The following is a 25,021-nucleotide window of genomic DNA, read 5'->3' on the forward strand; positions in this document are numbered from 1 at the left end:
GAATGAATCTGTGAGTATCAAGTGCATTTCACTATTTAATATGTTTAACAGTATCGTTCTCTTGCTCTTTGCTAATTACTTTACACATAGACATGAATCAATATTAAAGAAAGAGCACTATTTCTCTCAAACTTATTGATTTTTTATGCACATACCTATCAGGTCTTCAAGACTAGTCTATGGCATTACTCAGCATCGTGCATGCAAAAAACAAGCTGTTAAGATGTATGCAAGTGAGTAACATACAAATCATCGTGAGAAAACGCCCCCCGTCGTAAACTGTTCGTCGCGATAGTCGATAATGAACGGTGTGAAAAGACCGTCAACCGGTTCTCGCATAGACACGCGCGAGCAGTGCTCAAAGTAACGCCAATCGATCGTTGTTAGAACGCATGCCTCACGGGAGTAACGTTGTGATTCGAAATCCGGACACTTAAATGTAGAAATATCATCAGGATGTTGTATAAACAGTCAGTTTTAAGAGAATGCATGCAAAATATGTCTTTTCTAACAATTTTTCATCAGAACTTGAAAATTTCAATGACTTGTTGTTGACTTGAATTGCACAAATTTGGACTAAAATGTTAGTGAATGGCATTCTTTAAGTCTGAATAAGCTGTTAACATCAAAACAATCGATATTTTATATAAAAATTTGCTTGAATTTAAGTAAATCAAAACCAAAAATTTCTGCTTTGCCTTCCCGATGCTTCGGACGCCTCTGAAATATTTCAGTGAAATATTTCACATTTTTGGTAATCTTATAATTTTAATTTATTTAATTGTCTTGACATTAACTGCAGCGTTCAAACAATCTTATAATGTAAGTAGACGTTAGAATTCATCAAAAAACACAGTTCGGACATTCACAATGCGAATTTATATCCAAATCATTGATAAAACAAGATGAGGTGTCCGGGTTTCGAAGCGTCCGGGAATTCGAATCATGACGTTAGCCTAATGATCCGAACTGCACGTTGCTGATAGATACCTGTGGTGCGGGGTTACCGGTTGAGACAGTTAGTAGTTAGTCAGTGTATCGAACGGTGCTAGAGATAGAGATTGGGTAGAGTTGTTACAATTGATGCGGAAATTTTTCGTAAATCTTTAAAACAAGTTTCTCTAAGTTTAAACATTGAATAATTGTTGATAGTAAAGAGTGTCATCGATGTTGATTTGAAGAACCGGGAAAGTATCTGAAAATTTTTCATTACGTGCACTCAGTACATGATGAGTGGAAAACTACCACCTCGAAAACTGCACTCACATCAATCTGCGTTAACTAAGCTGTAACGGGCGTGTTAAAGCCATATTATAATGATGAATCTCCCCTGACAGGTTACATTGAGCGGCATGTCTTTATATACCCGTTGAAATCCGCCTAGACTTGACTCGTTAGTGCAAGAGTTGCAATGGCTGGCGCCGCCACGTCCAGCTGGGACAAGTTTGTCCTGCTTCTGTGGAAGAACTGGACCATCCAGCGGCGCCACTACCTGCAGACCGCGTTCGAAGTTCTCGTCCCGGTGTTGTGCTGTTCGTTTCTTCTTTTGATACGTGGAGTTGTGAAGCTGAGGCACGTGCAGTCCAGTACCGTGTTCAACCCGCTGTCTACCGATGTACTGAGCAGGTAATACTCGGAATCTTTGGTAATCAGAAGTAACATTTGAGTCCCGTACAGGTTCAAACTACCATCCGATGTGCAAATTCTGTTGGCGTATTCACCTCAAAATCCAATACTGGAAGGGGTCGTTAGCAGAGCTGCGGAATCGCTCAATATAACGTACAGAGGATACCCTAACGCGGTCTCACTGGAGTCGACCCTAATGAATAGCAGCATCTTGGCTGGGGTAGAATTCGAAGATGATCTCACGGTAAGCGAGCTTGACCTTTGTCGTGCGGAATCATTCAGAAGTCTATCCACAGTTCATAGATAAACTACCGGAGAAGCTGAACGTCGCGATCAGATTCCCTAGCAAGCTTCGGACCAGCATGGAAAACTCCCTACCGAACTGGGAAACCCGACTTCTGCAGTTTCCCTTTACGCCGGAACTTCGCGAGATTTCACTGGACGCGGGAGGTTACCCGGAGTACTACTACGAAGGCTTCCTGTCCGTTCAGAGCGCCATTTCGAAAGCGATCATCGAGGAATTCAACGCCAATGTTTACCTTCCAAACGTTTATGTGAACGTGAGTAGACACCCAAAAAAGCGCTCAGCTAATCCTTCGACCTTCTTCAGCGCTTCCCATATCCACCACACTACGACGATGGAATCCTACGCGTACTGGAATCGTGGCTCCCGTACATTATGCTTTTCACGTTCTTCTACCCGTGCGTAGTGATGATCAAGCACATCACGGTCGAGAAGGAACACCAGCTCAAAGAATCGATGAAGATCATGGGACTCTCCGGTGGCTTGCAGTGGAGTGCGTGGTTCGTGAAGAACATGCTACTGCTAGTGCTCTCGATTTCGATGATCACTGCGCTGCTTTGTGTGAGTAGAAGGTCGCGCTGAAAGCGAGTTGAATGACTAAAGAGACTTACGCAGGTACCGCTGGTCAACAACATTCCGATCCTGAAACATTCCGACTGGACTGCCATTTGGTTCTTCCTGTTTGTCTATTCCGTCGCTACAGTGTGCTTCTGCTTCATGATGAGTGTCTTCTTCGACAAGGGTGAGCCCTTTCGGTGTTCATTCTGCGAATTACAGTAATGTATCAAACACCACATTTCAGCAAGTGTTGCCGCAAGGGTAGCTGGCTTCGTTTGGATCCTGTCCATTGTACCGTACAAGCTGGCCTTGCCCATCTACGACTCCTTGTCAGTTGGTATCAAATCTAGTCTCAACATTGTATCAAACTCCGCCATGTCCTTTGGGATTCGTAGCATCATACGCCTGGAAGTACTTGAACGGGGTCTTCAGTGGAACGATTTCTCCACCCCAGCTACGATCGACGAAGAGTTGAACGTTGGACTGGTGATCGCGATGCTACTGATAGATGCCTTGATATACCTAACCATCGCAATATACGTCGAGCAAGTTATGCCCGGAGAATTCGGAATCGCAAAACCGTGGTATTTCCCATTTTCTTTCAAGTGTCGCTCCAGCGCGTCAAAAACGCCAACTTCTCAAAATCAGAAATCAGACTTCATCGAATCGGATCCCAGCTCAAGCCCTGTCGGAATTCAAATCCGAAACCTTCGTAAGGTTTACCCAGGCAATAAAACTGCTGTCAACGGGCTCGTTCTCAACATGTACGAAGATCAGATCACCGTATTGCTGGGTCACAACGGTGCTGGCAAGACCACCACCATGTCTATGCTGACGGGAATGATCGCGCCGACCTCGGGTACGGCATACCTCAACGGGCACGACGTCCGCACCGAGATCGAAGGAGTTCGACGATCTTTGGGCATCTGCCCACAGCACAACGTGCTGTTCGATGAACTGACCGTGGAGGAACACCTCCGATTCTTTGCAAGATTGAAAGGCATTCCAAAGAATGGTCTGCACGGAGAGATCGAAAAGTACCTTGTGATGTTGGAGTTGACGGACAAGCGCAACGCACAATCTCACACGCTGTCCGGTGGTATGAAGCGAAGACTTGCCGTAGGAGTTGCCCTATGCGGTGGATCCAAGGTGGTCCTGCTGGATGAGCCAACCTCCGGATTGGATCCGTCAGCTCGTAGATCCCTCTGGGATCTGCTACAACAGGAGAAGAAACATCGAACGATTCTACTTACCACGCACTTCATGGACGAAGCGGACGTCCTCGGGGATCGCATTGCGATCATGTCCGGCGGAGTGCTGAAGGCAGTTGGGTCACCGTTCTTCTTGAAGAAAAACTTTGGCGCCGGATACCGGTTGATCTGCGTGAAAGGTCCGCGCTGCGACAAGCAACAGGTGTTGGACATTCTGCGGAGGTTCATTCCAGACGTTCGCATTGCCACGGATATCGGGTCCGAGCTGTCGTTTGTTTTGAATGAGGGTTACCTACAGGTGTTCCAACCGATGTTGGAAGATCTGGAAGGTAGAATGCGAGAGTGTGGAGTTAATAGCTACGGTATCTCGTTGACTACGATGGAGGAGGTGTTCATGAAGTGAGTCGTTGCAAGCTCATTGCAACTGTGAATAAATTTTAATTTTATTTTAGAGCCGGAAGTGACATCTCTCAGGGAAGCAAGAGATCAAAAGAAATACCTATCGAGACAGCACCCCAGAAATGTATGCACGTTACTTGCTAAATCATAACTTTTTAACATCTAAATGATATGTCCCGTAGATTCGCTAAACAAACTCGAACTGTACACCGGTCGACAGCTACTATTAAACCAAGTTAAGGGTCAATTCTTGAAGAAGTACCTCTCCAGTCTGCGATCACATATTCTACTAATAACACAACTTTTGGTTCCAATCGTCTTCGCAATAGTGGCATCCAACAAGGATACCCTCGAGTATCGGAATCTTCCCCCATTGACTATGTCTTTTGAGCCGTACAAGGAAACGGTAACCGTTGTAGGGAGATCGCTGGACAATTCGTATTTGATACAAGCTTATGAGAAACTGTTTGACAAGATTGATGGAAGGCATCACCTCAAATTAATATCTTCGAACATGAATGAATTCATGCTTCAAACTGTAAGTTTTGACTAGACGATCAAAATTTGTTCCTAACTTTCTAAGTTTCAGTCCATAGATTCAATTTACGAGGTCAACACCCAGTACATGGCAGGCGCTACCTTTCACTACAACAACTACACGGCTTGGTTCAACAACAAGGGCTACCACACTGCTCCCTTGGCAGTATCCCTATTGTACAGTGCTGTCCTTGCTTCAGAATGCCCTACATGTGAACTGACCATCACGAACAAGCCTCTACCTTACCCACCCAACGTTCAGGAAAATTTGTTGGAAAGTGTCATTGGATACAGCATGATAATCAACACCGCCTTCGCGATGGTCTTCGTATCGTCGCTGTACATCATGTTCTACATTAAAGAACGCACCATACGTGCCCGAATGCTCCAGTATGTTAGTGGAACGAATGTTACCTTCTACTGGACGGTGGCTTTCATTTGGGATTACTTTACCTTTCTGGTGACCTGCGTGATCTACATCGTCGTATTAGCTGTGTTTCAAAAGAGTTCGGCTTTCATCGAACTTGGTCAAGTGGTTCTCCTGTTGATGTTCTACGGGTTGGGATTCCTACCGTTGACCTACCTCTTCACGTTCGTGTTCAACAATACGAGCTCCGGATACGGATTCATCATGTTGTTCAACATAACAACGGGTGTCGTCTTCTACGCGATCGGTGAACTACTTCGGCTTCCCACTATCGATCAGGAAGATCTGGCTGACGACTTGGAGTGGGCATTCCTGCTTTTCCCAAGCTTTGCCCTGTTCCAGGGGTTGGAAAACATGGACGTGATCGTGTCTGGTGTGATGGACTGTCGGAATGATTGCAACTTTATAGCTGGTTGTACGCTTGATACCGCTTGCGATTGGACTCCCACGTGCTGTGATCTACCGGAGTTGTACTCCTTCCGTGAAGTGGGAATCGCTAGGAATTTGCTATATCTTTTGGTGGTTGGAATAACTGCCTTCGTTGCGGTTTTACTGATAGAATATCGAGTCCTCAGTAAGGTCAAGCAATGCGATACTTGGAAGAAGAAGCCACGTTTGTCAGCCGACGAAGATTCAGAGGTAACCGCTGAGAAGGAACGAGTTCAGAATATGCGCAAGAGTGACATCCGGAACTACAATCTCGTGATGCGGAATGCAACCAAATATTACGGGAACTTCCTAGCGGTGAACAATCTGTCGGTAGCGATCGATCGATTTGAGTGCTTTGGTTTGCTGGGAATCAACGGAGCCGGGAAGACGACTACCTTCAAAATGTTGATTGGAGACGAGACCTTTTCGTCCGGGGTGGCTTGGGTAGAGGGGACTCGACTGAAATCCCCATTGAATACTGTGCATCAGAGAATCGGTTACTGTCCACAGTTTGACGCACTACTGGGTAATCTTACCGGAAGGGAGACGCTGACAATTTTCGCCCTGTTACGAGGAGTTCCCCGTGATGATATCCAGAACGTATCGCTGTCTTTGGCTGAAGATTTGCACTTCCTGAAGCATCTAGACAAGAAGATCAAGGAGTATAGTGGTGGAAACAAGCGAAAGCTCAGTGCAGCCATCGCACTCATGGGAAACCCCTCGATTGTATACCTCGATGAACCGACTACGGGAATGGATCCGGGAGCGAAGCGGCAGCTCTGGAACGTGATCTGCAAGGCAAGAAGCTCGGGCAAATCTATCGTGTTGACTTCGCACAGCATGGAGGAGTGTGAAGCGCTGTGCACCCGACTGGCGATCATGGTCAACGGCGAGTTTAAGTGTCTCGGATCGACGCAACACTTGAAGAACAAGTTCGTTAAGGGATTCCTGTTGACAATCAAGGTGAAAAGGACGGATGATCAGCAAGAGCAGAGAGTGGCTAGGGTCAAGTCGTTCGTGGAGGATACATTTGATGGAGCTGTGCTGAAGTATTGCTTTTTTGAAAATGCAAGCGAACTGTTTTAATTAGGTTTGTTTCTTTTAGAGAACAATATCAGGACTCGTTGAGCTATCACGTGCCACAGGCTGATCTCAAATGGTCGGCCATGTTTGGGCTGATGGAATCACACAAGGAGCAGCTTGAAGTTGAGGATTACTCCCTGGGACAAGCTGCGCTTGAGCAGGTGTTTCTACACTTTACAAAACATCAGCGAGTGGAAGATTAATTGAAGCTATTTTTGTTTTGTATTTATTAATTATCATAAAATATGTGATTTTTTAATTAATTCATGCGTGTTTGTTTTTACCTAAGTAGGCCACCGTTTTAACAAGTGGAACAAAAATGTCACCAATCCACTTACATGACTCAAACATTTACAAACGATATCAATTCTGTAGTTGAAATCTGTTGAGGAAAGCTTGAGACCTCAGCATTTGATCCAAATTACATGTTTTGACCTAACTCAACTCGCATCACCAACCGCAATGGCCAACGCCACCAACTGGGACAAGTTCCTGCTGCTGCTGTGGAAAAACTGGACCATCCAGAAGCGCCACAAGTATCAAACCCTGTTCGAAATCCTGATCCCCGTGCTGTGCTTTTCGATTGTCCTGCTGATCCGGTATCAGTCGGGACCAACTTCCGTGCCAACTAGCACCAAGTTTGAGCCGCAGTCTGTGGATCTGTTGGACAGGAACGGCTTTCCACCTGCGGTGGAGTTTCTGTTGGCTTATTCACCTCAGAATTTTGTTTTTGATCGGATCGTCAAAAGGGCTGCCGATTCGCTGAAGATGACAAGCAGAGGTTATCCAAATGCAAAGTCTTTGGAAGTGGCAATGATCAACAGCAGTATCTTTGCCGGGGTGGAGTTTGATGAGTCCTTGGCGGTAAGATGGTAATCAAAATGAATGTTTTGCAAAACGTAACAGATGATCATTCACAGTCGATTAAGTCCGCAGCGAAAAAGCTGAAATTCGCGCTGAGATTCCCAGCAGAGCTTCGAGTTCCAAGCACTAGACTCTCAACTTGGAAAACAAAATCGTTGATGGTTCCATTTTCACCAAACGGTTTAAGTTCACCATCGGATGAGTATCTAAACGAAGGATTCTTGGCCGTCCAAAGTGCCCTATCAAAATCAGTAATCCAAGAGTTCAATTCAAACGTGAAGCTTCCAAATGTTTTCGCCAACGTTTGTAGTTTTGATCGCAACCTTTGAAAATCCTCAATGTAATACGATATTCTCCTCCAGCGCTTCCCATATCCACCGCACGAAGACGATCCGGTTCTCGCGATGCTGGAGCAAGTGCTTCCATGGATCATGCTTTTTCATTCTTCTACCCGTGCATAGTGATGGTCAAGCACATCACGGCCGAGAAGGAAAGGCAGCTGAAAGAGTCGATGAAGATCATGGGCCTGTCCAGCTGGCTTCAGTGGAGTGCATGGTTCGCCAAGAACATGCTGCTGCTGACGTTTTCCATTTCACTGATCACGGTTCTGCTTTGTGTGAGTATCGAGGAGTAGTCAGGGGCAGCATAACGAAAATCAAATCTTGCAGGTTCCGCTCATGAAGAACACTTCGATCCTCAGACACTCCGATTGGGTGGTCGTGTGGTTCTTTCTGTTTGTCTACTCCATCGCTACGGTGTGCTTTTGCTTCATGGTAAGCGTTTTCTTCAACAAAGGTAGAGTTTTCTTAATTTCTGCAAGGTTCGGGACCTAACTCAACATCGAATTTTAGTTACCGTCGCCACGAGGTTAGCAAGTCTGCTGTGGATGCTGTCGATCGTGCCGTTTAGGGTTATCTCAACTCAGTATGACTCACTATCTACGCTGGGGAAAATCGGTATCAATCTGCTGTCCAACACGGCCATGTCACTCGGTATGAGAAGTACGATACACTTGGAAGCAAACCAGCAAGGACTTCGTTGGCATGGTATGATCAATCCGGTTACGATCGAAGAGCTTAATGTCAGATTGGTGATCGTGATGCTTCTGGTAGATGCCTTACTCTACCTGGCAATTGCTCTATACGTCGAGCAGGTGATGCCAGGAGAGTATGGAGTTGCAAAGCCGTGGTATTTCCCGTTTGTTAGCAAGTGTTTTCGAAGAAAACAGATGAGCGTTGGGTTTCGGAACCAAGATTCCAGATACTTTGAAGCCGATCCCATAACCAGCAATCCAGGCATTCAAATTCGGAATCTACGGAAAGTCTTCAACAGATCCAACGTAGCAGTTCACGGCTTGAATCTCAACATGTACGAGGATCAGATCACCGTCCTGCTGGGACATAACGGCGCCGGGAAGACCACCACCATGTCGATGCTTACGGGGATGTTCTCGCCTACATCGGGTACGGCATACCTCAGCGGACACGATATTCGAACGGACATCGAAGGAGTACGGCAATCGTTGGGACTGTGCCCGCAGCATAACGTGCTGTTCGATGAGTTGACCGTGTCGGAACACTTGCGCTTTTTTGCGAGATTGAAAGGAGTTCCTAGCGGTAGATTAAACTACGAAATTGAGAAGTATCTTCAGATCTTAGAACTGACGGGAAAGCGCCACGCCCAGTCGCACACGTTAGCCGGTGGCATGAAGCGTAGACTGGCCGTGGGAGTTGCTCTTTGCGGTGGATCCAAGGTTGTTCTACTGGATGAGCCAACCTCCGGTATGGATCCCTCAGCACGTAGATCCCTCTGGGATTTGCTACAGCAGGAGAAGAAACATAGAACGATTCTTCTTTCAACGCACTTTATGGACGAAGCGGACGTCCTCGGGGATCGCATCGCGATCATGTCCGGAGGGGTGCTGAAGGCAGTTGGGTCACCGTTCTTTTTGAAGAAAAGCTTCGGCACCGGATACCGGTTGATCTGCGTGAAAGGACCAAACTGTGACAAGCATCTGGTGTTGGATTTACTACGGAAGTACATTCCGGACGTTCGCATCGATACCGATATCGGGTCTGAGCTCTCGTTCGTCCTCAAAGAGGATTACATCCGGGTGTTCCAGCCGATGCTGGAGTATCTGGAGAGTCGGATGGACATGTGTGGCATCACCAGCTATGGAATTTCGCTAACCACGATGGAGGAGGTGTTTTTGAAGTACGATTCTGAATTGATACATAGCAGTTACTGATTTTTCTTTGTTTAGAGCTGGTAGTGATAGCCCTAATCAGACATCCGTTGAAACATCTGTGGGAAAGCCACTTAGAAATCTCGATCTGTACACCGGACGGCAGCTCTTATTAAGTCAAGTGAAGGGTCAACTACTCAAGAAGTACCTTTCCTGCATCCGATCGTGGGGATTGTTGATCGGCATGTTTACAATCCCAATGTTTTTCGTGATATCAACATTCCTGTCCATGTCAAGCAATCAAAATCATTCCCCTTTAACGATGTCGCTTGATCCGTACATCAAAACGGTGACCGTAGTGGGAGGAACTCCGGATACCTCAAATATAATTCAAACTTATAAGAAACTCATCGATAATGTCAACGGAATGCACAGCTCGCAGGAGATTGATTCAAATATGAACGATTTCATCCTGCAACGCGTGAGTTAATATACTTTCAAAATAAAAATAAATCAAACCTAACCTAACTCGCTTAGTCGGCAGATTCCATCTCCGAGGTCAATTCCCATTACATGGTAGGAGCCACCTTCAACGCCAACAACCACACCGCATGGTTCAACTACAAGGGATACCACACGGCTCCGCTGGCACTGTCCCTGCTGTACAACGCAGTTCTCCAAACAGAATGTCCGACCTGTGAGCTGACCGTTGTGAACAAGCCACTGCCCAGTCGGCTGGACCCCGCCAGCCAGGACTCGGGCGCCGGACTCAACCTGGTGATCAATACCGTGCTCGCAATGGCCTTCGTGTCCGCCATGTTTGTGCTGTTCTACATCAACGAACGCACTTCGCGGGCCAAGCTGCTCCAGTTTGTCAGCGGGACCAACGCCGCACTGTACTGGACGGTTGCTTTCGGTTGGGACTTGCTGCTGTTTGGGGTGGTGTCGTTGGTGTACGTGATCACTTTGGCAGCGTTTCAAGAGGCCGGATGGTCAACGTTTTCCGAACTGGGTCGGGTGTACCTGCTGTTTGTGTTCTTCGGAGTTGGGTTTCTGCCGTTGATTTACCTCTCTTCGTTTGTGTTTAGTTCTCCGGGAACTGCCTACGCGTTGGTGATGCTGTTCAAGGTTGTAACGGGTGCGGTATTTTTTGGGGTTGTTGTGATATGGAAGGCGGTTGACAGCGATGTTGGTGTAATGATTGAATGGATTTTCATGCTGTTTCCGAGTTTTGCCCTCACACATGCTTTGAGCCAAATGAGCCAGTTAGCTTCTATAAAGTTGTTGTGTCATGATTGTGATTTGCCGGATCTGTTGTCCTTCGATGAGCTGGGAATTGCCCGTAATCTGCTCTGCTTAGCTGGGATTGGAGTTGCAGTATTTTTAATAGTTCTAGCGATTGAATATCGAATCTTCAACAATGTAATGAACTACTTCATGATCTACAAGTCTCCGCAACGCTCGCTAAATGAAGATCCGGATGTAACAGCCGAGAAGGAACTCGTCCTTGGTATGACGCAGAACGATATCAACAGCTACAATCTTGTACTGCGCAGTGCTACCAAATACTACGGAAGATTCCTGGCTGTGAACAACCTGTCGGTAGCGATCGATCGGTACGAGTGCTTCGGGCTGTTGGGAATCAACGGAGCGGGCAAGACGACTACCTTCAAGATGATGACCGGAGACGTGAGATTCTCGTCGGGGGCGGCTTGGGTCGAAGGGATCAGCCTGCAATCGTCCATGGGCGAGGTTTACCAGAGGATCGGCTATTGTCCACAGTTTGACGCGCTGCTCGATGACCTCACCGGTAGAGAAACACTCAGGATCTACGCACTACTACGGGGTGTACGAGCGGAAGACATCAGGGGTGTGACACTTACGTTGGCAGAGGACTTGAACTTTTTGAAGCATGTCGACAAGAAGACCAAGCAGTACAGCGGGGGAAACAAGCGAAAACTCAGCACGGCAATTGCCCTCATGGGCAATCCTTCGGTGGTTTACTTGGACGAACCGACTACGGGAATGGATCCGGGGGCGAAACGGCAGCTCTGGAACGTGATCTGTAAGGCTAGAAGTACAGGCAAGTCTATCGTGTTGACTTCGCACAGCATGGAGGAGTGTGAGGCGTTGTGCACCCGGTTGGCGATCATGGTCAACGGAGAGTTCAAGTGCATCGGATCGACGCAACATCTGAAGAACAAGTTCTCCAAAGGGTTCCTGCTGATGATCAAGGTGAAGAAGGTTGATGATCCAAAGTTGCAGTTGACGAGACTGAAGGAAGTCAAGTTCTTTGTTGGCAAGAAGTTGCCAGGATCGGTGCTGAAGTATGACGTTTTGGAACATTTAAGAAATGCAAAGTTATTTATTATTATATTACAGAGAGGAATACCAGGACTCGCTGAACTTTCACATTCCACAATCGGATCTCAAGTGGTCGGCCATGTTTGGGCTGATGGAGGCGCACAAGGAGCAGCTCAACATTGAGGACTACTCACTGGGACAGACCACGTTGGAGCAAGTTTTTCTGAGCTTCACCAAGTATCAGCTAGGATCGGATTAAGAACTTTAAATTCAGCAATAAATATCTAATATCTATTTCTTAAAAAGTTTAAGCTGAAAGTTATGAACTCTTTGAAAGAAACTTGCAGCCACGTCATAAATATCACCCACCCGGAGAGTGACCCCTCCCACGCCAGAATTGCAAACCCCCAAATCAAGTGCCACTTACACAAGAGAGTTGCAATCGCCGGTTTGCCCCGTCTCCCGGGTAGGAAACCATTTCACATTATGAGACCCGGTTCGCATCATAAATTTGGTCGTAAATATCGCCCCATTTCCGGGGACCGCGCGACGAGGTCCTGCGCGAGACTGCAATTGAACGATAACTGGGAGGTTTGAATGCTGTTGCGCGACGGAATTGGACAGATGGGTTGTGTGTGGGAGGATGTCGTCAAAAGTTGCAATTCTCGACTCAATTTGTGTGAAAAGTTCAGAGCTCTAGGAGACATTAAATGGCTGGAATATTGTTGAGCAATTCAAGTTGATGGAGGAATTCCGTTCATAGGAAGAAATAAGCTGTATTGGACAACTTTTTCCTCTGTTGAATGTTTTCTTGAGGAAGATGATGATTTCTGGGACAACTTTTGCCCTGAATGTTGCTCGACAAGTCGTTAGAAGAACTCAATGAGGCATTCAGCGAAAGTCTTTTTCAAATAATGGCTGTTCCGTTGGAAAAGTTGAACGATTTTTTTTTGTGTCTCTCTACAAGCTTTCCGTTGAATTAAAGACACTTGCTGGAAGTTGGCTGAAAATAAGAACTCATTTTATTGTGTGTCAAGAGATTCTTGAAAATTACAAATAGGATGAAGTGTTTCGTCGTCTGTAATTTGCAGAAGAGATTACACTCTTTTCAGAGTCAGTATGCTACCGGAAAAGACTTAATTGAATCAAATTATACGCTGAATACGATGAGTGGTACCAACATGGCCCCATTAGAAGCAAGTCCAACCTGTCCGGAACAGTTGCCGGCTTAGACTGTCCGAGAAGCAGGACCATGTCACATTCTGTTCTCACTTTAATTTGCAATCATTTTCACCCCTAAAGCGGAAAGATGGGCCATCTCTGGCAATGCGACGACACTGGGTTGCCTTCTTTAGGAAACTGTGTTTTCAGCATGGGTGGAGTTGTCCAATTAGACATTTTTCTTTTTTTTTCTCGAAATTATAAGAAAATATTTGCTTCAAGGCTTTATCCTAGCTATATTTTGTGTAACAGGATCTTGTTTGGATGATTAGTAGGCTTAGTGATTTTTCACGCTCGAAAATAGTAAATTTCACGGGGAATTCAATTTCAAAACACTAAATTTGAACGTGACTAAAAAAAAAACTCCCAATTTTTAAAAAAGTTTTCTACTAGTTTTTGTTTCTATTTATATTTTGATTTAAAATGTAGGGCCATACGTAATCTCTTTTATTAAACTGCTTCCATGTAAAATTATCATTTGAACCCAAAATATGACCAAAAATCGGTGTTGGAGCTCCGTCGCTCAACTGAATCTGGCAGCACTTGTTAAAACGGTTTGACAGGTTGCTTTGACCCAACTTTGGCGCGCAACGGCAACCGTTGCAGGGATGCCACATTTGAAGATTTTCGAGCACAGGTTCAATGCTCAAACGTATTGTTTTGCCATGTTATTCAATGATTTTTAATTAAATGAATTACTCACGAAAAACATAACAATGTTTTGCTTCTTCTGCCAAAAACAGATTTGTAAAATATTATTTTGCCATCAAGTTAAACTCATTAGCGTTTTTGTGATGTGTCCGAAAATCTTCAAAATCTGGCATGCCTGAACCGTTGCTGCGATCGACTAGGAAGAAGGAGAGGGAGAGAAAGCGCGCGAAAACTGGTGACGTGAGCGCGTGGAGAAAATGTTCTTGAGCAGTCTGTTTACACCAGCCGGACCCTAAGATGACAGTTTTCGTGAGTTGCGCGTATTCACCGACAGATGGCAAATGGGCCTCGTCGGAGTACGCCCATCAAATACGCAACTCAAAATTTACATAGGAAACTTTTTTTTCGTGACGGTTTTTGCGGCACGCTCACTTCAACTGGTCTAGACTAATATTTGAACATGGCGTATCTCTAAACATGTTTTTAAAGAAAATGATTCCAGAATGCTTATTTTGTCGTTTAAAACCATAACAAGGCAAAAACTATATTTATTTAAACTATGCGCAATTTTCAAAAGTTTGGCTAGATAATATCGAAGGCCGCCATTTTAGGCCCACTGGGCCCACAAAACGGGGTACGCTCAGTTTGTATGGGAGCTGTCAACATGTTCCCGGGCTGGTTTACACTCGCGGCAGAATCAACATTTAGTTCACTCTAGTGTTAAAATTAGTTAATAAATCTAGTTAGTGAATTCCGGAGTTCTTCTTCTCTCCATCCACGGCCCCGAGAACTATTCCGCTGTCCAAGTCCACTTCCGTCAATCCTTTTCAACCAGGGCCACGACCGGGCCCGAACAATCGGTTTTGCGACACTTTGGCGCAATTCTGAGGGCAGATTCAGATTCAGCGGGCAAAATTATTTGTAAAAACATATATTTGCAAAATTCTAGTCTAAAGAAAAACACCCCCGGGATTTTTTCAGCGTAAGTAGTGCTTGATCTCCTCTTTCAAATGCAATCTAGTGCTTAAAGTTTGGCTTGCGCCTTTTCGAGATATTTAAGTTTTAAATTTGCATCTATTTTACCTTAAAATGGCTGTAACTTTTGACCCTTAAGTCCAAATTGACCTGTCAAAAAATAAAATTGTTTGTTTTTAGAGCTCTAAAAGTGCCCCCAACATCACTTTTCTCTAAAACTTAACCCTGAATTGCCACATTCAAAAAACTGATTTTTGAAGATTTGCTTAGATATTTTCTATTTATTTGGTCGTAGAAGGCGTAGATTACGAAATAAAATGTTGGTGTCTTCGACAAAGTTGCTTGGATTGGCAAGCCCAACAACTTACTAGAAGACAAAAAAAATCCCAAAAATATTCCTGAAAAGTTAGATTTTCAAAATCACCCTAATAGTGAACCACCCTAATTTTCAACCAAACCAAATGTTGCCTCTTTCCATTTGCATAAACTTTTCTGAACACACCAAAGCTCCAAAACTACACCATTTTTCGGAAAATCCGTTTTCCACTTAATTTTGCGATTTGGACCACTGTGGAATGAGAACAGAAAACAAGAAAGGTGGTATTTTTCAACTACCACGGAAATCATCCACTCACATTATCAAATAGATTAAAAATTAAATAGGACTCAGAAAAAAAACTGAAATATTTTTCAAATGTGATTTTAAAGATAGAAAATACTCTCCATTTTATTTTGATTAAATCAAACCATGAAAATTTTAATTTCTTTTGAAATTATTTTTCTTCTTTTTTTGTTTTTATTAGGTCTAGAGGGTGACGATTCTCGAGATTTTCAATTTCCCGGGAATCGAGAGTTGCACTTTTCAATTTTCCGGGAATTCCCGGGACCCGGAAGTTTTTTTGTTAACTATGTCAAAAGTGTCAATAATTTATAAAGAAAAGTAATAAATATGTTGTTTTTCTACTTGTCTATCTTTTATTTTTTTGTCTGAAACTGTTTACGAATTTTAATTCGCACTGAGTAATTTTTCGAAGTTGCACAAAATTGTTGCATGAACATGTTATTAGATTTTTGTGAAGTAAAAAATAGCTATTATATCATTTCCTAGCATTGGGATTTTTGCAATATGCTAAATAACGTTTCAAATCAGGAATTTAGAGTTGTTTTTTCCTTTTTAATGTCAACTGTTAATATTCATTGAAAAATAGTTGTCAGGAAAATCCGAATGTTCACATGTGGTGGAAATTAGCTTTACAAAGTTTGCCAGAGTTTTTATTATTATATAATTTAATAATGAGGTTGATGCGAAACACAAAATGACTTATTCACTTTAGAAAAGAAAATTACCTTGATACAGCAATTTAATTAACTTACTTAAAATTTAAAAAAAACTAGATTATGAGGATAGCTATGCACGAAAGAGGATAATAGTAGTTTATGCAACAAGTTGCAAAAAGAGGATTTTTTCAGCACGAGTCGTACAATTATCCAACGAGGTTCACCGAGTTAGATAAATACGAAGAGTGCTGAAAAAAACTAGTTTTGGAACGAGTTCCATACAACATTTTTTGCAATTCCGAAAAACACACACTGAGTGAAATTTTATGTCAAATTTTCATTTTTTTTTTTTTTTTGTTAATAAATCGTTTGAATCAAAAAAAATTTGAAAAGTGTTACTTTTCGAAACAAGTGCTGAAAAGTTCAACTTTTCAGCACCCATTTCAGTGTTGAAAAGTAGAACTTTTCAGCATTTATTTTGAAAAGTGTTGCTATTCGATTCTGTTATTTTTGGTACAGAAAAGTAGGCTATTTCGTCGTTCAAGAATGACAGGAAAAGTAAGTAGTTTCACGACGGAATTGCAAAAAAGGCCTTTAAAGGCTTCTCCCTTTTAGAAAAAATGAAAAGAAACAATAAATAACTGCTAAGTATGCTTTAAGGTAAATTTTGGATCCCACATTATTTTGGGTTCTCTCAATTATAGTTATTGGAATTATTGGATGTTTAAATTTACGCTTTCTGAATAAGAAGATAAGAGAAGCATTGGTTTATTCAAACTTTAATATAGAATATTTTTAATGTTTTTCTGATTCGTTTATATAATTTTGCTTCGATATTCATAAGTTTAAAATTTCCCGGGAGTATCGACCAAATTTCCCGGGAATCGAGAGCACCAAAAATGGTCGATTTCCCGAGGATTCCCAATCGTCACCCTCTAATTAGGTCCTTTTAGGTGCTGTGAATTTTGAAAATATACTATTCGAATAAAATAGAAGTAACATTTTTAGTATAGTGAATGAAATAACACTAAATTTAGTAAGTTTCTAAAAAACTGAAAAATCTGAACAATTCTTCAAATGGTACAAAGTAAGCTTGTCAATCGAAACTACCTGAATAACCTCTGTGGTAGAAATATTCATTACGATCTTATTTGAAAAACAAATAGAAAATCTGAAAATGGATAAATTTCAAGAATTTCACACCGTCCGCGAAATCATCAAACTTCATTACCCCTCTATTAGTAATTTAACAAGGGTATTCACTCGCTAAATTCTACTGTAGTTCTTAAGATTACTTTCATTCCTATTTGAGTTTAATAAAATATTTTGAGAAAAATCGTTACAGTTTCACACAAACATTAAATTTCACGGGATTTCGCGGAAAAAAACAAATTTCGCGGATTTCACGCTGTCCGCGAAATCGTGAAATTTCACTTACCCTAATCTACGACACAATAGATTTGATTATCAATTAAGCTGTAATTTTGGAATCTCACAAAATCTCTACGAATCATTAAATTTTAGCTCAAATTACGCAAACCAACACTATTTCCGTTTTTCCCATCAGCGATTAGTCCACATCCTTAGTATCACTTTCCCCGTAGAACCCCACCCCACCACGTGACACGCCCGGGCAAAAGTCGTTACGTGCAATTTCCGGCTCGTTAACGCGCCCGGGTAATTGGATATTTTAATATGGAAACCTTCCGTGCTGCTTCTTCCTTTCTCAGCCATGTCATCCCCAGCAGGACGGACCCCTTCGACGAGGCTTCGAGAGGGGGCTCGTTCTGAAAAGGGCAACATTCCACACTTTGCTTGATGGAATGCAATTTTGAAATTTTTCTCTAGACTTTTTGTTTTTCCAAGAAAAGTTCGAAGAAGAATGACCAAATTCTTCGGTTTCAGTCTAGAGAGGGATGGTTTTGAAAAATATCGGTCATTTTTCTCTTGAGCATTTTAACTTGCTTTCATTTGCCAATGAAAGGAAGGTAAGTAAGGGGAGGTTTTTTCCCAAAGAAGAAGTAATTTGCATAAAGGAAACTTTTCCTTAAAGAACCGACGAAAATGGGGAGTCAAAAGAAATGCTGAAAGGACAGATTCGTTTGATTTAATTCTGTTGCTCTGATAAAAGTAGATTTTGACCGAGATTGCAAGAGAATGTTTAATTTGTATACAGTGGCAGAAAATTCAAGCTGGAGAATTTCGTTTCAAGGCAAGAAACGCTTGAAAAAGAATTTTGGCATTTCAAGCATTCTAGTTAATGGGTACTAAATCTGCGATAATTGCGCATGAAAAAGGTTCATAAATTACACTCGCAAAATAAATCTTCATGTTTTACAAAGCATCTACAAGACATTTTTGCTTGTAAAATATGGGACTCAAATTAAACTTTTTTCTTCTTTTCACTCTCGTTTCAGGTAATTACCAGTTTCAAATTGATATATCCTCAGTAAATCATCGTATTCCTGGAATTCCTTGGTTTTTTCAACTCCGGTAGAGTCACTTTTATATTTTGTGCAAACATTCAAAGCATTGTGCTAAAATACTGTTACTCAAAAATGGAACCCCGAAAATTGATTAACTAACTGAACTTCATTCAATTCCAATCAATTTCAATCAGTCACCTGATACCGCTCTCTCGATCCTAAAGTCCTGAATATTCCAACAAAAAAAAAACTCTCTCTCTTCCTCTGGTTGACATTGTTCCACCAGGACTAAAGGCGTGAAAAGCCATATAGAAAAGAAGAAAAAAAAAACATGCAATCTGATATGAGCCACCGCCACATGCGAGCCCGGACACATTTATCAATCAGCTGACGGTGATGAAAATGCATTGAGCCGGGGCCTTACAAAGTGCTCTCGCTCCGCTTGATTAACTGCTCAACGAGAACACGGCTCCCTCCCGCAATCACGAGCGCACGTGGTTGTTGTGCCTCGAACCTTAATTATGTCCCCCGGGGATAACAACATCGTTGTGGCAGGGTGTTTGTGCAGCGAAATTTGATTATAGGATGATATATTTTTTTTTGAATTACAAACATTACATTTTCATGTGGTTTTTTTAAATACTTTGAAAAAGCTGTTTTATAGCTTTTATTTTCACCTTTGTTCAGATAACCGCTAAAAGTTATTAAAAATTGCAAACGAGCCACTCAGCCACACATCAAACAAAATGTTTGGCCTTGTTTTATTTGCAGTGATTTTTAAATTAAAAATTAAAAATTTTATTATAAATTATCAATACCATTCAATATATTGGCAATATTAAATTTCTTCAAGAGTTTTTTTTTTTGTCGATTGTTAGTTTATTTAATGTTTACATCAATTTAAAGTGCATAACAATTTTCTAACCTGAAAATTACTTATTTAGGTCCAAACTTACTAAAGTTGACTACACAGAAAAAAAAATCATGGTAATATTACATCTGGGAAGGGGTACATCTTTTATGTCAGAAAAAATGTGTAATTTTACCTCTGAAAATGTGTATTTTTACCACTTTTCTGGTGTAATGTCACTTTTTCAGTCTTAATTGAGGTAAAATTACATCATAAAAGGAGTAATATTCAACCTTCCAAAATTAAAGCTTCCAAATTTACACAATTTTTTTCTGTGTATTTTTTATCGAACAACCATTTTTCGGTAAAAAAAAACGACAAGGTTAACCGATTTTTTACTAATAGTTTGAAATAAATAGTTCTCTACACCCAAAATTCAGAATCGAGATAATCGTTCTCTCAAAATTTATTGAGGGCTCAGTGCCAAAATCGATAGAATAATGGTACCAACTCACACCATCATAACAAATGAGTTCATTCGTTAGTTGAATCAATAAATCTCCAACAAGTGTCATACATCGACTTCTGACTTCTCCATGGTCACCAAGCTGTGGTGGCCGAGGCAGCTAAGTCATTGGATTGGTTTGTCAAAGGTCTCTGGTTCGATTCCCGTTGTCGACACTTTTGGTTTTTTGTTTGACGGATGAACTTTTTTGCAAATGAACCTCGAGAGAATAGTTCTATCGCCCATCTCGAGCTATGTTCTCTGCGTCCGTGAATGGTACCACTATTCTCTCGACTCGAGACCACCATTCTCTCGGACTAGCGCTGCCAGTTTTGGGTGTAGAATTTGTATTTTTCGGCTTGTTTTTTAATTCTCTATGAGCAACTACGTTCAACCATAAGAAATCTCATTTATGTTTTTAAGTTTAAATTTTGCATACATGTTTTTAAAATTTTTGTAATTTAAAGACGCCACATGTATAGGTCGCGTAATCACTGAAATTTTAAAGTTATCGCAGTTTTAGTGAAAAATGATGATTTTGTCTCGTTTTCCTCTTTTTTCTGTTTTTGCGCGTGGCGTTTCGAAAAACTCAGTTTTTACTTTATAAAAGCCATTTTTGTGTAAAAAATAGGGTTTTTTATGGTTTTTGCAGTTTCTTTAAGACAAGATTGATTTTTCAGTCTCGTAAACATTTTTACAAGTCAAATTGAAAAGCTGTCAAAGGAAATATTATTAGAAATTGGATGAGCTTTCCGGTAAAAATATTTACGAGACTGCAAAATCAATTCTGGCATATAGAAATTGCCAAAAATCACCAAAACCCTATTTTTCGACATTTTTATTTCTAAACCGCTGTATCTTCCCAAGGATTGGAGATAGAACAATGGTCAATATGGAGACATTTATGTAAAATTGTCCGGAGAATCGACTCTCGTGTTTGCTTTAAGAAAATTTGGACGTTAAGACCACTTTATAAAAAAACAGTTTAAGTAAATGATTTTTGTAATTTTTTAAGAGAGACATAGCATCCTGCATTGTTTTTGTCTTTTTGTAACATCTTAGGCTATTTCCTCAAAAATTTTGAACATTGCTTGAATACCAAAACTTGGTATTGCCTTTTGTAGTATTTTTGTTTCAGTGTATTTTTTTCAGAAGGCCTGTCGAATATCTTACAAGTTTGTCTTTGACCACTTTTTGATAAGATGCAACGGCTTCGAGATACAGTTATTTTTAAATTGCAAAATACAAAAATATTTAAATAACATACGCCCTCCTCAAATGTTGTATTCGAGTACAATTGGCTCCATATACACAAAAATGGCTTATATAGGCCTAGGATAACATGTTTACAAAGTTTCACAAAGTTGGTCGGGTACAAAAGCACCACAATTAAATTTTTATGCTTAATCGCATAGAAGTGATGAGTATTTTTGTTTCAGTGTATTTTTTTCAGAAGGCCCGTTTAAATTGCGAAATACTGAAAAAAATTACATACGCCCTTCTCAAATGTTATTTTCGAGTACAATTGGCTCCATATACACACAAATGGCGTATATAGGCCTAGGATAACATGTCTACAAAGTTTCATTGAAATCGGAGAGTAAAAAAGTACCAGAAAAAATCCTGATTTGAGCTGGAATTGCTCTATGGCATGTGAAATTTTACGAGGAATCCGATAGAAAAAATTATCCATTTTAAGTTTTCATACGACTTTTTCAAATGTTTAGCTGGACTTTTTGATATTTTTTACTATTTTTTCTGAAATAATCACCTTTCTTTTGCATCTAAGACAACTGAAATCGGATGAAATGACGCGAAGATATGATTTTTGAAAAAAGTGGTTTTTGCGAAAAATGACTAAAATTGACATTTTTCAAATCACCCTAGCACGATGTAGGTCACCCTAATGGTAAAAAAAGTATGGGTCTAATTATTTTGGCCAAGGAACCCCCAGAAAAATTTTGAGCCCTATCGGAGATCTTTTTTTTCGGTTTAGGCTCTTTTCAAATGGAATAGCTGTATATATATATTTTTCATGTTTAGTATGAGGAAAAATTTAATTTTTTGATCTATGGTACAGAGAGTTGAACATATTTTTGCCCAAGTAATGATTTTTTTTTTAAATTGGGGATATGTACTTCTAATATCTCAATTTTAAGGCCATTATTTATAATTATAATAATAATGAAAATAATAATAATAATCTCATATTTTCATCGATTTAATCGAATTGCATTCAAAAACGGTTCAGACGTTATCTCGAGCAAGGGTAAATAACAAGGGAATACGAAATTTGAGTATTACTTGGGCGAATAACAGGGGCTAAAATGTGCCCTTGGTTGCCCAGTAATTGATGGTAAAATACCATAAAATCATACCAAAGTCTTGTATGTGGAAGGGCACAACAATACCAAACCATGTTATTCCAAGGGTAAAATAATACCTCAAAATATGTAAAACCATTTCAATACCAAGTTGAGGTCTTCTGGATTTTTGAACATTGCTTGAAAACCAAAACTTGGTATTGCCTTTTGTAGGTATTTCCACGCCCTTGGAAAATCAGATTTTGGTATTCCTGTGGTCTTCCACATACATGATTTTGGTATGATTCCATGGTGTTTTACCATCTATTACTGGGCAACCAAGAGCACAATTTGATCGCAGGTATTTGCACGCACAAGTAATACCAAAATTTGGTATTTTCGTACCATTTTTAAAGCAGCGGTTGCAGTAAGCATAGCATAGCATAACGGGTCTGCACCACGCTGTACGCTGTAGGGTGTGCCACAATGTTCAATTCAATATACTTAGACAATTTGATTGCTGCCCGGTACAACCAAAAATATCTAAGAACGCCCATACAGTCCCGTGGGGATTTGGAAGGGGATGTTTTATTTTTAAAGCAGCGGTTGCAGTTAGTGAAAAAAACGGAAATGATCGCCACATCGAATGCATTTGTCATTGATGAACGGCCTGTGCTTGAAGTTCTTAAAGCTTCTGAAAAATAACAAGATTGAAAAATAAGTGTTATTAAAATGAAACTAGATTGAAATTCACCAAAATTCAATTATCTGTCGATTGACTCGTTTTTCAAAGTATTTGACTTAAAGAAATTTCAACGATTTAAAAAAAATCTTAGTGGTCATATCAAAAAATTTGAAAATCAGCTTTAATATTTTTGGGTTTCAAGTCATTTTAGCGCAAAATTAATTATCTCGTCAAAATTATAAAAAAAATCCCATAACTCCAGAGGAATTTGATGAAACACTTAAATAATACCAAAATAATACCAAAATGTGCCATCCAGGGGGTATATCAAAAATGGTTAAAGCATTAATTATGTTGTCAAAATTGGTCATAAATTTCCCACAGTTTTAGAGGAATTTGATAAAATACTGTAATACCAAAAGAATACCAAAATGTGGTGTCCGACTATTGACAAATTCTGCAATTTTGCAATATCAAAACAATACCTTAAATTGGTATGATAGCACGTTTTGCTCTTGCATAATCCTTAAGACAAATTTCCAAGGGTTCAGGAATACCAATCCAGAGGTCGCTGGTTCGAATCCCGAGGCGGACGCAAAAAATTCTAAGTGTAAAATATAGGTATTCGGTGCCCTCTCCCCGTGCCATACCTTCACACTTAGGAGACCCGGGAGGCGGAGTCTTGTCGCAAAAAGAACGATACACACCTGTGGATCCGTTGACGAAACCGCAAGGTTTAAGAGGGCCACATTATAAGATGTTACGTCGATTCCGTTTTTTTTTTTCAGGAATACCAAAATTTGGTATTAATACCAGAGAAAGGTATTATTACGCAAAAAATTAGGTGTAGAACTTTTCTATGTAAAACAAGAAATGATATCATAACAGCAGCTTGAACAATCAATTTTATTCACATTGAACAATGCTCAGAACAAAACCGCACACCACCACGTCCACTCACTGCAACTCCCGTGGACGCGTTCGACCCAAAACCGGTATCGCCGTCTGCCGGATCAAAGCTCATAAACAATATAATCTACCATCCAGTCCGGTAACCATATCCACCCACGTGTCCAAACCACACACACACACACAAAGCCCCGTCCGCGTCATCAACTTCATCAACTGAGCCACTACCGTTGCGTTGCGTTGTGGCTGGAGTTTGAAGTTGATCAGAGCCGGGGATTTTCGAAAAGCTGCTTCGAGTACGTACGTGCGTCCCGCCAAGCAGCCTGATTGCAGTGAGATTATTACGTTAATTTTATCTACCGCCCAGCATGGTTCGACATTGAACACCGACGATGGCGACCTTGAAGTTTTGAGTTCTAGGTCTATGTGCATTCATGTTAGAGGTTCTTAATTTTGAAACTGTTCACATCATTTTTAAATATTTATCCTCAAAAATTTAATTTTCCGTGCACGTGTGTAACACTCAATAATGCGCCAGACTGAGAGTAAGCCCCGAGTAGACCGGGCCAGGATGGATTTCCATAAATAATATGCAGGCGAGAGCTCGCGTTCGAGGCAGCAACATTGAATCGGAAAGCCCCCGCACGCCGTGTCGCGTCGACTGGCCGTGGCCAGTGTAGTGGAGGTGGTCTCGATAGAGATGCTCACGGCCATAGGAGGTTGGTGTGTTTGCTGCGTGCGTTCATATTCAACAAATCAGAAGATTGCCGGTAATAATCAAGTGGGTTTAGTGCCAAAGTACGTGCAAATTGTGGAGGGGTTGTGTGTGCGTAGTGTAAAGTTGGAAAGATGATCAACATGTCCATTAGCGACTCGGTTAAGTTACATTGAGATATGTAAGATAAGTTGAAATAATCAAATAAGATCTTTTATTTTCCGTATCATACAAGCCTGTTGTAGTGGGTTTAAGACTCCTAAAACAAAACAAAAATCTTTACTATTTGGATATTTTGTGGAGGACTCAAGTGTCCGGAAAGAATGATCATGGATTCTACCGCCGTAAGAACAAGATTTCGTAACATGGTGTTCAGTGACATTCCTTTGGCATAACTACAAACTCTATGGACAATCTTTGGGATGTTCTGGAGGACCTCCAATAAGTCCAGGAATACAGATTTGAAAGAACGATAACATCTCAAAAGTAGTGGTTTCATAGTAATACAAAAAGGTTCCATGAACACATCAGCATTAAAAAATCATACAAAAACTCAATTTCCCAAAATATTTTTTT

General features: G+C 41.2%; 2 protein-coding genes and 1 pseudogene across 4 annotated transcripts in view; all 3 read left to right on the forward strand.

The window, feature by feature from the left end:
* Positions 1–25,021, forward strand: part of LOC6036581 — a 292,677-nt gene that overhangs the window by 170,778 nt on the left and 96,878 nt on the right. The window lies entirely within an intron of this gene.
* On the forward strand, positions 1,195–6,833 carry LOC6036586 (ATP-binding cassette sub-family A member 3). The gene is made up of 10 exons (XM_001846567.2): positions 1,195–1,626; positions 1,678–1,870; positions 1,923–2,186; positions 2,237–2,491; positions 2,546–2,672; positions 2,733–4,098; positions 4,152–4,222; positions 4,281–4,636; positions 4,688–6,540; positions 6,597–6,833. The coding sequence occupies exons 1-10, from the start codon at positions 1,412–1,414 to the stop codon at positions 6,775–6,777; spliced, it is 4,881 nt and encodes a 1,626-aa protein (XP_001846619.2). The 5' UTR covers positions 1,195–1,411; the 3' UTR covers positions 6,778–6,833.
* On the forward strand, positions 6,875–12,238 carry LOC6036587 (annotated as a pseudogene).

The sequence above is a fragment of the Culex quinquefasciatus genome, chromosome 3 (assembly GCF_015732765.1).
Source record: "Culex quinquefasciatus strain JHB chromosome 3, VPISU_Cqui_1.0_pri_paternal, whole genome shotgun sequence".
Taxonomy (NCBI): Eukaryota; Metazoa; Arthropoda; class Insecta; order Diptera; family Culicidae; genus Culex; species Culex quinquefasciatus.

Excerpts from the sequence above, each read along its gene's own strand:
- LOC6036586 (XM_001846567.2), top strand. The coding sequence starts at position 1,412 with ATGGCTGGCGCCGCCACGTCCAGCTGGGACAAGTTTGTCCTGCTTCTG. Across the intron at positions 2,492-2,545 it reads TGATCACTGCGCTGCTTTGT|GTACCGCTGGTCAACAACAT; the intron begins GTGAGTAGAAGG and ends AGACTTACGCAG. Across the intron at positions 2,673-2,732 it reads GAGTGTCTTCTTCGACAAGG|CAAGTGTTGCCGCAAGGGTA; the intron begins GTGAGCCCTTTC and ends ACCACATTTCAG.